Here is a 16018-nt window from a genome sequence, read left to right on the forward strand (position 1 = left end):
GATATTTTATCAATTCATAGTTGTCAACCCTATGACTATCACATACCTTTTGTTACTTTTTTTAAAGCTACAGTTCCTAGAATCATGAGAATCTCAGCTTTTGTTTTTAAAAAGCATGGTTGCATATAAAAACTGAAAAAGATGAACCATAAAAGCTAAAAAATAATACATGAATTACATGTGAGGAGCCAGTTTAAAAGCCAGTTCCCTGCCCACACTAGCTCCCATAGAGTGAGCCACCTTCTCCTCCCCCAGTTTAACATCCCTAAACTAGATTAGATGACACCTTGAGGTCTCTTCCAATTCTGTGCTTCTATATTGTCAACATCAGAGGGAGCAGGAGTTCACAGGGAGCCTGCTTAAAAGCTGGGTCCCCACACCTGATAGGGTTGCCAAATGATTTAACCAAAAATACCAAACACCCTCCCCTCCAAAAAAAAAAAAAAAAAAAAAAAACACGGGAGAAAAATTTCTGTTGAGGAAAAAAAAGGGGGGGAGCCCAAAATTGTTGAGGCAAAAAACCCTCCAAAAAACACAGCGTGGCCCCTTTAAAAAACACTTTTGAGGCTTTTTGGCCCTAACAGGCTGCTGGCGGCCGCCTGCCATCTTGCCTCCCTGCGCCAAGCCAGACAGCTCCCCTGCGAAACCCAGTAAGCACCCAGGATTTTCACCTCCTGGCTGAGGAAAAAAAATCAGAAAATACCGGACATTTTAGGTGTCCAGTATTTTCTGATTTTTTTTAACCAGACAATAGGTGAAAATACCAGACTGTCCAGTTCAATACCAGGCTCCTGGCAACCCTACCGCCTGATACAGAGGCAGCAGCACAGGGAAAGGGGGAGCAGCATGTAACCGTAAAGTTTACACTATCACATTCCTAGTCTAGTTCTCTGCATTCATGGAAGTACTAAATATGGTCTAGATCAGTGTTTCCCAAATGGTGCTCCAGGGAGTCCGCGAAGTGAAAGTAAGGGTTCAGCGAGAACTTGATCAGTTCCCCCACCCCCAAAAGACAAAGAGGAGCCAGCACACAAAGACACTTCCCATCTCCCATTGCCACTCTGCGTTTCCAAAGCCCACTCAGGACATGCATAACTGCATTTTGGCCCCCAGGTCTCCCTGGTCCACTCCCCGGTGGTGGTTTTTGTTTGGGTTTTTTTGCTTGACAGATTTCCCCCCTCCCTCCCTGTAGGGATTCCTCAAAATTCTTCTGAGTTTAAAAGGGTTCTGTGGCCAAATAAAATTGGGAAACACTGATGGTTCTCAAACTTTTGCATTGGTGATCCCTTCTACATAGCAAGCCTCTGAGTCTGACTCCCCACTTCATAAATTTAAAACACTCATTTACAAATTTAACATCATTATAAATGCTGGAGGCAAAGTGGAGTCTGGGTGGAGCTCAATAGCTCACAATATTCCATGTAGTAACCTTGCAATCCCCTGAGGGATCCTGACCCCCAGTTTGAGAACCTTTGATCTAAACCAATCCTGACAGATGTGGATCTAATCTGTTCTTTAAAATTCTCCAATGATGGAGATTCCGCAACCTCCCTAGACAGTGCTTAAGTACCCAGACAGTTAGGAACCACCCTTGCTGCAATTTAATCTATTGCTTCTTGTCCAAGCCTCAACATTAAGGAAAACCTGTTTTCCCCATCTCTAACAACCTTTTGTGTACATGAAAACTGTTCTCCTCCCACCCAATCTTCTCTTCTCTGGACTAAACTAAGGATTTTAAGAGGCAGGTAATTAGATAATCATGTAGTGGATACAATTTGTATTGACTACGATTAGTAGATTAGTAGATAAGGGAAGGCACTAAGAAGGAGCTACCCATGCTGCAGTTCTGCAGTTTAATGTAGTAAGAGCTGGGTCCAGCAGCTCCTGTCCACAGGGGGGTTCCAACGCCCTGCTGGGACCCCCTGTGAACAGGGGCTGCTGACAGAGTAGCCTCTCCTGGCCCCTCCATACTGCTGCCTCTGATAGCTCCCCCCAGCACGGGCTCCTGCTCCCCCCCTTCCCCCGTTGCCTCTCTTTTACATCCCTAGATTGAAAAAATTGGGTTTGTTTAATCTGCCCTCATATGTTAGGTTTTCTAGACATTTTACCATTTTTGTTGCTCTTCTCTGGACTTTTTCTAACTTATCCATATGTTTCCTGAAATATCTGTACACAATACTCCAGCATTCAGTTGCTTCTAGACTTTGCTATCAAACAAGAAATGGCCAATTGCAAGTGACTGTGTATCATTATCTAAATGTTCAGATAGAATTTAATTGTTTTACAGAGCTAGCTAGAATATCAACCCAATAATATATTCCCTTTCAAGAGAAGAAAAGAAATCCCTTCGTGGGGTCACTATTTGCTGGAATTTTCCAGCCAACCAACTGACGACTATTATGAACCTGTAAGAGTAAGGAAAGGGAACCATGAGCAGTTATGGCATTTACATATACAGCCGCTCCCTGAGTTACAGCCACCCCCACTTACGACCATCCGCACTTACAACCAAAGCAGTTCGTAAATGCGGATCTGAGTTACGAACGGCGATCCGCGCTTATGAACAGCACGGTCGCCGTGTAACTCTATGGGATCCGAGTTACTAACTCTTCGAGTTATGAACCAAGTGTTGGTCCATAACTTGTTCGTAACTCGGGGAGCGGCTGTAATAATTTTTAAGTTATTTTTTTAACACTAGGCATTTTAAAAAGTAAAACAAATGTTTAAATACAAGATTTCAAAAATCTCTAATGTATTAAACTATCTATAACATGATCTGTACTATCCTACAGCAACCAGACACAACATAATATTTGCCAAATGAACAAAAAATAGAAATATTGCATCAGAGATGTCTGTTTATTGAAGTAGTCATCTGGGTTGGCTAGTTAACTCTTGGAGATTCAGTTCTTTTTCATATTTGGGGTGTTCCTGACATTCGTGGAATAAACATGTGAGTGATTGTGATACAGAATGTGAAAGATAGTAAATGCTTTGTCTAATCACTGTAACATTTTTATCCTTCTCAAGAAAGTAGACAAAAAGACAAACAGGCAAATGAATATTCCTGTGTAAAAGCTAATGTTGGTGGTTGCCTAATTATGAATGACTAGAAAAGCCCAACCAGCCATGCTGGAGGCACAGCTATAGCAGGTTAACAAATGGAAACCTTAGGCACAGGAAACAGAGTAACATTGTAAACCTTTAAAAATAGCTAGTGTGGGCTGTTCTTATACAGAACAGGTTAATAAGCTTAGTATTTTAGACTAAGATTGTGATGTCTTTATTGACTATAACCTTTACTATGGAATTTTGTTAGGTCCTTTCCCTGTAATGGAGGACTAACAAATTTATTTTACTCTGACTGGTCTGCAGCACCCTTTTCTTTATGAGCTAATCCAGCTGTTTGTTCTGTATAGAAAATATGCAATCAGATCAGGTCAGAGTAGTTCACAGAGACAAAGTGCTAAGAAAGAGAAGCAGGAAAGACACAAACATCTTTATCAATCTGGCCAGAACTTAAAAATTCATTAAACTGGCTGCCCTGCTAGTCCAGGTATAGCACAATATTTATATTACCTACACAGGAATCTAATACCTACACTGGGAAGGATTAGAGAAAAAAGTGCTGTCAACATGCAAAAGGCGCCAAAGTGAAAACTGGTCAAGCCAGTTTTTCTGCCTCCTGTTGTCTTGTGGACATTTAATGGCCACATTGCTAGCACTCTGTCAACAAACAGAGTGAAGTATTGTGGCTAAGCATCCCACAGTACAGTGTTATGGGAAGGAAGAGCTGATCCCTGCACTTCTTGGGATTCCCTTGTAGCTCTGTGAACTCTCCCTGCTAAGGAATGTCAAAGCACAGCAGTCTCTCCAGTCCTCCCCCTGCAGCAGTAGTCTGCCTGCCACTATGCTCCTAGTGCAGAACAGAAGTATGACAATGGTTTATTCTTTGTTCCCAAAAGGTAGGGTTAGCAATTCACTCAGCTGTCAAGATACTTCCTGGAACTTTGAAGGAGAAGGGCACATGCATGCGGAGCAGAAGAGATCTCGAAACACTGAGCACAGCCATCAGGACAGGTATTGTGAATATGAATGAATGCATTTTTTGATAAACTTGTAACTGCTGAATTTTTCAGCGGTTACACATTTACATGTAACGGAGTGGGGGAAGTGGAAGCCAGTGCTCATGGGAGCCAGCTTTTAAGCAGTGTAAACACTCTCACTGTTTTGTTGCGGGGGCTGCAGCCAACTCCCCACGAGCTAGGCGATGGGGGGTGGGGATGCACTGTAACAGAGGCAGCAGCGCAGGGCAGCAGCCAGTTCCCCAGGAGAGGGTGACTGGTGGCAGTGGATGTGCACTGGCAGTAGGTGCTGATAACTGTTTAACCACTGAGATTTTCAGCAGTTATACATTTACCCAATTACCTGCTTTTTAACATGCCTAGTTGACATGGTTAATTGGGATGTTTACTGTCTGAATATATTGGCATAGATTAATAGGGGTTATAAGGAAAAACAAGCAGGAGGGAAAAGAGAAGTTCAAGATAAGCCACTTCTCCACAAACACTTGAGAGTTGAGATGCTGTTAGAAGAGGAAAAGGTCCATGAACACAGGGTATCAAAAGAAGTATGATATTTTAAAGAAAATATACACTCTCTAGGTCAGTGTTTCTTAAAACTTTTTGAGACCACGGAACACCAAACAATAAAAAAAAAATTGCGGCACACCTATGAAAATTTTCTTTAAAAAAATTGGTGTCAGACAAAACAAGACAAAAACAAAGATTTAACAAAAACAAAGAAGAGATCATGGCACACCTGCGAGTTGCGGAACACAGTTTAAGAAACACTGCTCTATATGGAGTGGGATCTTTGGAAGAGCTAAAGTGGGAAACAGGATACCCATTAGGGTATCTTAAGAAGTATCATTACCATCAGGAGATCTTTAGGTAAAATAGACTTGTGCATAGTTACTTTAAATCTTCTCCCTAAATACTTTGTTACTACTGGTAAAATAAACAATACTTCGGTTTAAGAAAGTTTCATCCAAAGTTTTGTCAATAAATGAAAATTAAAGTAGCACAAAAAAAGAAAGGAAGCCTCAGAGCTCAGAAAGGTTCTGAGAATCATCCACAGAACAAAATATTTAGCAAGAATGGTAGATTGACATTTATTGGGTAAGAGAAGCAGTTTTGCAGAATGTTTTGGGGATGCTGGTAGGGTTTACGTAGGATTAGGGCAACTATCTCTCTTAAAATGCAAGTTTAAGTTTATACCTTTTAGTAGGAAAAGGATGCTTTTCATACTAAAATATCTGTTCTTCTGCAATTATGCAAACTAGTTGCTTTCTGTGGTAATGACAAAAAGTTGCCAAAAATCAGAAACATCACATTGACATAGGATATAAATTATGCATATTAAAAGTTTCACTGTTTGCACAGAAAGCTTTTTCTTAAAAATGACTACACCTGTGATGGGTACCAGACAATTTCAACTTTATTCCTAGCTCTGTCAGAGACTTCCTGGGTGTTCTTGGGCAACTCCCTAAAGCAGTCTATGCCTTAAAATAGGCAGAAATACTTCCCCATTTCAAAAGATAGTGAGGCTAAATTCATTGTCTGAAAAGTTCTTTAAGATCTATTCACAAAAGGTGTTATTTAATAGAAAATATATGTTTCTACTTTGCTTCACTATCTTGAGATTTAAAAAGTCAGCTAATTAATAAATGGTTTTCTGATCTTAAAACAAAGAAAATAATCCTAAAAGATATTCTTGGAAATATACATATGCATGCACCAACAAAATTTGTAATAGTCTTTAAAGTCTTAGAGAAAAAATGTACAGTGTAAAGGTAAGACTCTTTCTTTAAAAAGTTTAGGATAAGCCTAGGGGTACAAATAAACAATGCAATCACCAGTTCAACTGTAGAGTCCTTTTGGGTATTCAGACTAAAATTTGATTTCCACACATAAGACTATATATTTAGCTACAGAGTTTCCGTGGATCAACTGCTTTAAAATAGGGACGTAAAATCCCATTTAATTGGTTAACCAGTTAAATATAATGTTTAACTGGCTAAACAATTAAAGGGGGAGTGGGCGAGGAGCCAACAGGAGTACAGGGCAATTACTTAACACATCTAAACAGATACAAACTATTGCCAGTACACACAAGGAACAAATTGTTGGGTAAGACGCCAGCATTTTTATATAGCCACTTTTCTGATCAGTCTCACTTTAATGAACATCTGTTGAAAAGGATGCTAGTTAAAAGAATAAGTTTGAGAGCAATTGTAATAGTTAATGAATTTGTGGAACAGAAGCTCTAATCTTTGACAGCATTCACTATCAAAGCATAACAAGTATTGTTTATTTACTTACATTTATATACCTGTTGCAGACAGAAAACTTTGTACTTTCAGCCAAACACATTAAAGTTGACAGTTTTTCCAAACTTGTTTATTGGACTAATCTTAATTCCTCAAATCTAGAGTACATGGGTGGAGGCAAGCATCACTGTAATGATGTCTCCTTCCAAACTTATACATATTGGGCATATGCATATCTAATTCAAGTTCTGTTTGAGCTGCATTTCTAACACGAATTTTGTCACCCCATACTCTCTTTGGATTAAGTGCATAAATCTTGGGTGCATGAAAGATATCTGATCTGGTCCATCAAAATGTACTGTGGGGATGTAAAATCCCATTTAATTGGTTAATCAGTTAAACATGATGTTTAACCAGTTAACCGATTAAAAAGGGGGGACTGGAGTGGTCCCCCTGTTCCCATTGGTTAACTGGAATCAGTAAGCATCACCCATTAAGGTATAGACAAAGTTTCAGAGGTGGCTGTGTTAGTCTGTTTCAGCAAAAACAATAAGGAATCTGGTGGCACCTTACAATTTTATTCTGGCATAGCACGTTAAAGGCTAGACTTTGGTCTAACCATAAATCTGAAGTAACAATTAAATTTATGCCTATTTATAGTAAAATAAACAATATTTTCATTTTACTTCAGTGTAACACCATTAATTTCTGGGAAGTTCTTCTGGTTTATACCAGTGTAACTGAAAGGAAAATCAGGAAATTCATGTTCTTTACACAGACTTTAAAAATGGACCCGAAGAAGTTTGAAAACTAACAGGCACTTGAGATAACTCAAGCACTACTCTAATGGACTTGATTGTTCCCTGTTTTTATTGTAAAAAATACTAGCTTTCTTCAAGTTCTTAAGTGGATTCAGTGACACATTCTGGGGAGCATAGGGTTTAAAAACTGCAAACTGAATCACAGCTGCTTGAAGACAGCACTGAATGCTATCAAAATAAATAGGATCCGGCACCTTGCAGGATTACATTCTCAGTGACATTTAATACTAGTACTGCCATGTAAAAATAATGCAGGTGTGGGTCTCTGCATAAATCACCAACTCAGTTTAAAGAGGAAATATAGAGATGTATTTTAGATATTCCATTATGAAGCCATTAAGTGTCTTGTTTTCAGTAAGATGCAAAACACATACATTACAAAATTGAACAAATGTAATGGGGAAAGAACTTTGAGATTTCACATTATGCAAACAGTAACCAGCTATTCTATTACAGTATTTTAAAGAAAAACAGCACAAGAGCTGAAGTGTGCATGCCTAAGACTGAGCCCTGTGAGGAAACCCAAGTTCATATTAAAGTCCATGGGGAGTTTTGCTTTCCTAGAGAGTTTGTTCTGGAATAGGCTTTGAATACAGGCAACAGCATCAGAACTTGCTGAAGAGGCATAGGGTGAAACCTAAATACCTGGGAGTGCCCTAAAGATCCCCCAAAGTAAAAGGTGCCCTAGTTTAATATGTAATCTAATACCCAGAAAGAGCTTTGCTTAGTTTTGAGCACTGGTTCCTACTGTCAAGTGTCTGGCAAGCTAAAAATGTTCTGCTCTAATCTAAATCCCCTATCACATTTCCTTTGCAGTTCCTAAACCAGCTCCCATTATCAACTGCTTTTAATTAAAATTAAAGTTTAAAGTATATCCTCTATAAAGATGTAAGGAAAAAGAGTAACAAGAAAATAAGTTACAGGGGGCAGCAGAGTTAGTCTGTAACAGGAAAATCTTAAAACACAACAAATAGACTAATAGCACCTTAAAGACTAAAAAAACCACATAGATGGGATCATGAGATTCCACGGGCACAGCCCACTTCTTCCATGCTAATCAAAATTCATGAAATATAGACCTTACATGGATCAACAGACTGTAGGTACTACACAAAATAAACAACATTAATAACAATTTTAACATTAAAAATAAAGGAAGTATCTAACACATTCCAGGTCTTTCCAATGTCCTCTGCAATGACAATAACAGGAGATACAGGGTTGGAGGCACCTGTACAGGGTTTACAAAGGCAACAGAGGCACCAGGACCCAACTGGAATGAGGCCCATTTTGGACCCCTTTAACCTATCCACATGGTTAAGGGCAGGCCAGCGCTAAGTCTTGCTATATGAGTTCCCCCAGCCAGAAAGTCCCACTAGTCCGTGGGGGGGGGGGGCTCACTGCCCCCGAGGGCTCTCAAGGGTTATGCCCGGGCCTGGCCCACTCCCCAGTGTGGCTCCAGTTCAGACACCTGCAGGGCTACCGCTATAGGGCTCTGAGCAGGGTGTGATCGGCGCTGGGCAGTGGGGGGGGGAGGTCTGTCTGGGACTTGTGCAATTGTGGTGAGAAGGGTGGGAGAGGTTTGAGGAACGCTGTGCAGTGGGGGGTGGAGGAGGATAGCAAGTCCAGAGGCCCGGGTGTGCTGTGGACATGGTGTCTATAAGTGTCTGTGGCAGGGAGGTGCTTGGCAGTGTGCGGTGTATGTTGCACAGGCTGTTCCAAGGGAAGGGGCACACTGGAAAAGGCAAGGCAGCGCAGCGGCTAGCTGCTGGTTTGCTAACTAGCTTTGCACTGGACTGGATGGATGGGTGGGGGGCTGCCCCCGCTGTGACCTGTGCCCTGGCCGACCTACGCAATGTCCCAGCCACGGCCCCCCACAGGGGGCCTCAAATATGTTTGGCACTGAGTCCACAAAAAGTTAACCTGGCCCAGGGGGAATTTGCACAGACTCTTACAATCTGTTTTACAATAAGGCAAAGGGGTAGGAGGACCAGAAAGCCCCAATTAGAGGTTTTGTCTCTCACAGCAACTAGACCCCCTCCCCCAAAAAGGGGTTTTCAGACACGCTCTCTAGTCACCCACTGAGGTGGGAGGCGGCGCCTGGGGCAGGAGGCGCTGACAAAGTCGGGGAGATGGGGAGAGCGGGCTGGCTCTAGCCACCTGTGTCTGCCGCTGGCCTGTGCCGAGGGCGCGGGCTGCGGGGCTGTTTGAGAGCGCTGGGGACAACGGGGCTCGCACTGCCCCCTGGCAGGCTGGGGATCCCTGCGGAGCGGCCCGCCCTTACCTTTCGGAAATAGGCGCCTTCTGCTTGCCGCGCCGCCGGGCAGCCGCGGGGCACCAAGGTGTCCGTCATCGTCCGCCCAGGAGCCGGAGCCTGCGCTGCCTCCCTCGCTCTGCCTGCGTGCGCGGAGCAATGCCCGGCTGGCGTCCCAGAGCCCAGCTCCACCCCCGGCGGCTGACTCAGCCCCCGCCCTGCCTTCCAAGGGGTGGGGACGGGGCCCTAGCTGCGGCTCCCGCCAGGAGGCAGAAGCGGGCCCGGACCAAGCTATGGTGGTGGGGGGCAGACGCGCCACTTGTCCCGGTCCCGCACCTACTCTCCCCCGGCGCAGAGCCTGAGCGCGGGACGGAGCTGGCCCGCGTATTTCCTTGGTTGTGACTTTCGGCGTGTGGAGCCGCACGTAGCCCAGGCGGCAGGGAACCGGCAACAAGTGCCCTCCCCCAGTGCCTCCTTCCTCCTTGGGGGACGGGACAGCGCCCAGCCCCTTGTAGTGGGTCGGCCGGTGCCGTTTGCTTTACTCTTCCCCCCCTTTAGCAACAAGCAAGCTCCTGCGATCCCTTTCGGCTCTGGATGTCCCACTCTCAACCAGCCTGCCCCCGTCTGCACATCTCTGCTAGCAATGAAACGAATAATCTGTGGAGATGGCATATTACGATGTGCCCTCAGAAGATTTTATTAATGTGTTGTGTACTTACCCTGGTGCATCTTCCTTTCCTCGGAATCGCGTTCACTACAATCCTTGAAAGCTGCAGGTGCGTCTATTTCAGTAGCTCGAGTAGTTGGAGACAATGCCTTGCATTTCCCTGGAAATTGTCCCTGCAGGGAGCACTTTCTCCCCTGGCGCCGCTGCTTTTGTTTTCAATACACATTGTCTTACCAGTCTTCCTGGGGCCGTTTACCTCCCCGATTTCCCTCTATTTTAAGCTTTCAACTGAAAGATAATATGGTCACCATGGCTCATTGCTCTTCTCCGTGAGTGATACATTCTTCAGAGCTTGGGGGAGTATTTACAAAATTCTGGTCAAGATAACAGTAGAAAAGAATTAACTGTATCCCTTGTGTGCTGTGCACTTACTCATTCTGTTGTTCTCCTGTTAAAGCTGATTGTACAGCAAAATAATACAAATTATAACAGCAGCTTGGGGACAGAAACGTTTTATTTGTTCTTTACAATGTCTGGTTCAGTGGGGCTCGATCATTTCTTAGACAAATGCATTAGTTAAGTTGTAGTACTCTTCTGGGAAATGGTTACTCATTACACTTTAAAAACAAATTATTCCTGAATTGATATAACCTACATCTCAGACTTTTATCACCCTAAAATTTTGACAATATCTGTGTTACTCAAAAAGACTAGTTCTGCAGGTTTTAATCAGACTAAAGTCCTTTTAAGTCAATGGGGGGAAAAAAAAAAAAAGCACTTAAAACAATCCAAGCCAGGACCCAAAATATGCAGGAAACTTGAGAAAGTTTTCCTCAAAATTCCAGATATCTGCAGCACTTTACATTCCTTCGAAAAAAGAATTCCATTGTATAACTGGTTTTGTAGGTATTTTTGTTATATAAAGAAGTTTAAATATTGGACAGCAACATAATGTGCTTTTTACTGCACATTCCTGACCTGAAGAGGTCTGTGAAAATGTACTAATTAAAGATGCAATATATTAAAATACTTTATAATTAACTTTTTATGAGTAGAGCTGAGTGTTGGTTTGGTTTGTTTCTTGGGGGGATTCCAACAAATGTTCTGTAAGTTTTAAGCGTCTGGTAACCATAATCTTCAGAAAGATGGAGGAAAATCTGCAGCGGCAACTCTCCACTATCTAGGAAAAATATCTTTGGTGTCCTCTCCTTTTACTGCAGCTTCATTTTTTTTCAATACCAATGATAGTAGGGTTATTTATGAGTTGTAACCTGATAAACTGCACATCTATTCAATGTTTCCATGGAATATGTTAGAAACAGCAGGGCTCAGGCAAGCAGCTCAGACAAAACTCATGCAGGAGTAGGGGGAATTCATGTAAGTTGTTGGGGCCAGCCCCACACAGTGTCCCATTTTCACATTGAGAAATATGGTCACCCTACACATTGAGTTATTGACTTCTAAATGGAGTTTGTAATGCATGTATTAAAGAAAAAAATATTCCCTTTTCTTTACCTCTGTTGAAGTTCATTTAACATAAAAATGTGAGCAGACCAACTGCCTTAATACAGTTCAAATGGGTGCAAACATAAGGCAAAGTATAAAACCCTTGTGACAAACAAGAAAAATTTACATAATCGCTCTATCTCTTCTCTTCCCCTGTACTGGAAAAGGTGTAGCATTCATCAGACACCATTGTTGATATCAGGTTCAATGGCTCACTGACTACCATATCCAGCCATTTATGTCTGTAAGGTGTAGACAGGGACAGATGACCATTTCCTGGGGCCCCCCTTTGCCACGGCGCAAGTGCGGGGCTTCTTGAAGCGCGGGGTCCGGGGCGGCCGCCCCACTTGCCCTGCCCTATATCCGCCCCTGCCTAGAGGTGCAGCCCCACCCTCTGCCCCAGGCCCCACCCCACTCCTTCCTGTCCCTGCTCCCCACCCCCATTTTTCCCCTTCCCCCAGTTCCCTCCCCTGAGCAATGCTGGGAGTAGTCAGAGCAGAGCAGGCGGAGGCCTGGTTGCTCTGCTTCTCACCACTGCTGGTGAGTGCAGGCATGGGCCTGATCCCTGCTGCCAACACCAAGCTCCGTCTAATCTCCTGGGCCATCTTTGGCCCTGAACTTTCATGTGCCCCTGAAGTGTACGGCACCCAGAACACAGGACCTGGTGTGGTTATCTCATACCGTCCATTGGACAGGCCCGCTCTGGTTGAAGGACATCATAATTTGAGGCAAATCCACACATCTCATTTGCCTCATGGATCACTCCCCAATTCATCCATCAAGTTGAATAATAATACCTAACTCATATATATTGCACTCTTCATCAGTAGATCTCAAAGCACTTTACAAAGGTATCCAGTATTATTCATGTTACCAACAGAGAAATTCAGTCACATCACAGAGGGTGACTTGCCCAATGTCACCAGAAGACCAGTGACAGAGCTGGGAACAGAACCCACATCTTCTGACTTGTAATCCAGTCTTGGTGCTCTAAAGAGAATTCAAAATAATCTTTCAAACACACTGCTATTGAACTCCATCTTTCACTTCCTTATCTCATGATCTTGGCAGAGATACTGTCAGCTCCTCTTTGGGTTCCTTGTCCTCCTTTCTTTGCTTCTGTTTACACTCCTTATCTTCCTTTCTTCATTATTTGGGAGTGTCCACTACTCCCTGTAATATCCTAGTCAGCATACATACAGCTGCATTACAAAAGTAGCAACTTTTATCTCAGAAGAATGACATTCTCTTTGCTGATTCATTTGGCTGCTTGTTGTGAAGCTTTGTAAAGGACTTCTCTTTCTCAAATAGTTTTAGTTTCAAGGCAAGGCAAACTAGGTGAGGTCAGCCACAGGTGGGGAAAGGGGGAAGAGAGAGAATTATAGTACCAGGGCTGTAAAAAAACAACAAATAAACAACTCCCTTTGTGAGACAAGGTGGGTGAGGTTATAGTTTTCATTGGAGCAACTTCTGTTGATGAGAGAGATAAGCTTTGGAGCTACACAGAGATCTTCCTCAGGTCTGGGAAAGGTATTCCACAGCAAAATGCAAGGTGGAACAGATTGTTTAGGTCTAAGTAGTTAGCACATATTGTAAGGGACCATTCTAAGTAAATTGACCCATTAATACAGGGGTGGGAAACCTTTTTTGAGTGGGGGAGAGGCGGGGGAGGAAGGCCCGGACCCAGAGAAAAATAATTTCAGGGCAAGTGAGGAAAAAAAAACAAAAACAAAAAAACAAACCCTCACAGATGTGGCCTCTGAATGAGAAGAAGAAAGATACTCCTCGTATTACCCTCGCATACCAGAGCTTAGGGGGACCCAGGCTAGTAGATTTTGTGTGCTCCAGCCCCGCAGTGGGGCATTAGGGGGACTGGAGTGCCAGCACAGGTTTGATGCTGAGGGGAGCCCTATGCCTCGGGGGCTGAATCTAGGCTGCATCCCACCCCCCAGCCTTAGGTTCCCCGCCCCTGTATTAATACCTCGTTCAAGATAGACTAACTCATTAATACTTCCGCGGCCGTAGGACAAAAAGAGGGGATTGGTGGGTTACTAGATATTGTACTAAGCTATAAATCCAGTGCCTTTGATGAGCAAAAAAGTCTGTTCCACCCTGCATTTTGCTGCCTTACTAGGAGTACCTTTCCAAGATCTGAAGAAGAGTTCCGTGAATCTCAAAAGCTCCTCTCTCTCTCTCTCCAACAGAATTTGGTCTAATAAAAGATATGGCAGGCCCATATGCGGTAGTGGTGCATGCGAAGGGTGCAAATGCACTCTCCCATGGTCCTTCGAGTAAGCGTGAGGCTGGGGTGGTGCTCGGGGAAGGCAGAAGTGGTGCATTGTCCCAGCCTCCCTTCCCCGTGCTCCAGTCAGCTAGGGGAAAGCTAGGGCTGATTCCCCCCATGGAAGCAAGGCCAGGGGTGGGGCTGAGTTGTGGGGGTAGGGCAGCCACAAGTCCCTCCCTCAGCTCACACCCCCCCACAGAAATTCCTGGAATGGGCCTGTATGGCCTCATCCATATTTTCTATCTAATATTCTGGGACTGACATTATAACTACACTATTGTAACTACACTGCATACAACTCCCTTTGTGTCAGTAAAGATGCCACAGGAGGTATGGCTACTTTACTCTGTTGTACAGTGTGGATATGTGAATGTGGATCGTAGTAAGAGAAAATCTTCAGTGGAACCTGAGTTTGTTTAAAACTAATAAAAGAAAGTTCTTCTTCACACAGCGTGCAGTCTGTCTGTGGAACTCCTTGCCAGAGGAGGCTGTGAAGGCTAGGACTATAACAGAGTTTAATGAGAAGCTAGATAATTTCATGGAGGTTAGGTCCATAAAAGGCTATTAGCCAGGGGATAGAAATGGTGTCCCTGGCCTCTGTTTGTCAGAAGCTGGAGAAGGATGGCAGGAGACAAATCACTTGATCATTGTCTTCTGTCCAATCTCTCTGGGGCACCTGGTGCTGGCCACTGTCGGCAGACAGGATACTGGGCTAGATGGACCTTTGGTCTGACCCAGTACAGCCGTTCTTACGTTCTTATGTTCATATGAGTTAAGTCAGCAGTTAAGTGAAGATTTTTATTTCTTCTGTAAATAATTTTCATAAAATAAGAGAGTTTAATTGACCTAATATTATTTTCTGTGCTTCTTGTTAATATATTTTATCTCTTTGTTACAATGTTTAAAATATTCCCATCAATGAATCACTTAATTTTATCTATTTACTTATGGAGCTTATAATGTGTTTGTTACCATGACATGTCAATGACTCACATGTAGTTTAAAACCAATCAATAAACTACCTATTTGAAGGGTTCCTTCTACACAAAAGACATTTAATAAGCAGTCTAATTTGGTCCACTCTCTTAACAAGTTTAATTTAAAACAAACACACTGACAAATATTGGCAAACTTCACTCTACCCTTAACAACTGTGACAAAACATTACATCCTTATGTGGATTTGGGGCCTTTTTCCAGGTTTTGATGTATCTTCCTGTATTTCACCATTTGCATAAAAATGGTGATGTTTCTGGTAGCCTAGCCTATTTGTGGCAAAAACGTTTCACAATATATACGCCTATATTATTAACAAATAATTACTTAATTGATGGATAATATATTTGATCAGTGATCCTTAGTGTTCTAGAATTTAGAGAGCTACATTGTCACTAATTGTAGCACTGTTGTAGAAAGGCACTGAGGTCATCACAAGCCTCATAACTTTCCATTACAGTTGCAAGGCATTTGACTTTGCCCTGTAAATGGAGTGAAAAGTTGTAAGTTTTGTGATGATTCCAGTACTTCTCCTTCTGTAATATCAACAATAGAAACCATGGGCAGCGGGTGAAGCACCACTTTGGGGAGGCAAGCCTGCTGGCCCTACCCCTTCTGCATAAGGCTCCACCCCTGCAAGCTGGCGCCCTGAAGCCACCATCCAACCCCCTCCCAACAGAAAAACCCTGAGGGATCCCCCTGGACCAGAGGAGCCTGCCTGCCCCAGCCTCAGTGGACTACTGAGCCTCAGATCCTCTGGCCTCTGAGCACTGGGCTGACACCAGTGTCTGGCTGAGATGGAACCTCATCAGGAGCTATGCCAACCCCAGTGCCATCACAGGCTGGCCAGCCAACATGTTGGGTCTAGCTGGCAGTCTCCCCAAGCACCAGCTCCTTCTTCCTTGAATGCCCCACCTAGGAGGTTAGTGAAAAATGGAATCCACAGATGGAATACCTGGAACATGTTACCTGAAACAATCTGTTTTCCCTTTTGTTGCCAATAGCAAAAAGGGCACCTTAAACCCGACAGATAGTCACATGGGTCACCTGTCCCAAAACCTGCCCCATTAGAAAAATGTATATATATTTAATAATAATAACCCCCCTCTACAAAGAAAGAAAGTCCACTGCAAATGGTTCTATACCTGTGGAGAGGATGA

The 16018-nt window shown here is 43.3% G+C and overlaps 1 protein-coding gene across 3 annotated transcripts in view; it reads right to left on the bottom strand.

Moving 5' to 3' along the window:
* RHPN2 (rhophilin Rho GTPase binding protein 2) overlaps positions 1 to 10802 on the bottom strand; it is a 62112-nt gene extending 51310 nt beyond the window's left edge. The window contains exon 1 of one of the 3 annotated variants that reach the window (XM_089781495.1): positions 10126 to 10802. Coding sequence is in view for 2 of the 3 variants with exons in the window: in XM_014569485.4 (XP_014424971.2) it covers positions 9437 to 9505 (69 nt within the window). In the remaining variant the exon portion in view is untranslated. Of the gene's footprint in view, positions 1 to 9436; positions 10057 to 10125 lie in introns of those variants that run through there. The other 2 variants (XM_014569485.4, XM_006114928.5) reach the window with 2 other exon arrangements.
* Between the last annotated feature and the right edge of the window lie 5216 nt (positions 10803 to 16018).

Source organism: Pelodiscus sinensis, chromosome 12 (genome assembly GCF_052426305.1).
Source record: "Pelodiscus sinensis isolate ZL-2025 chromosome 12, ASM5242630v1, whole genome shotgun sequence".
NCBI lineage: Eukaryota > Metazoa > Chordata > Testudines > Trionychidae > Pelodiscus > Pelodiscus sinensis.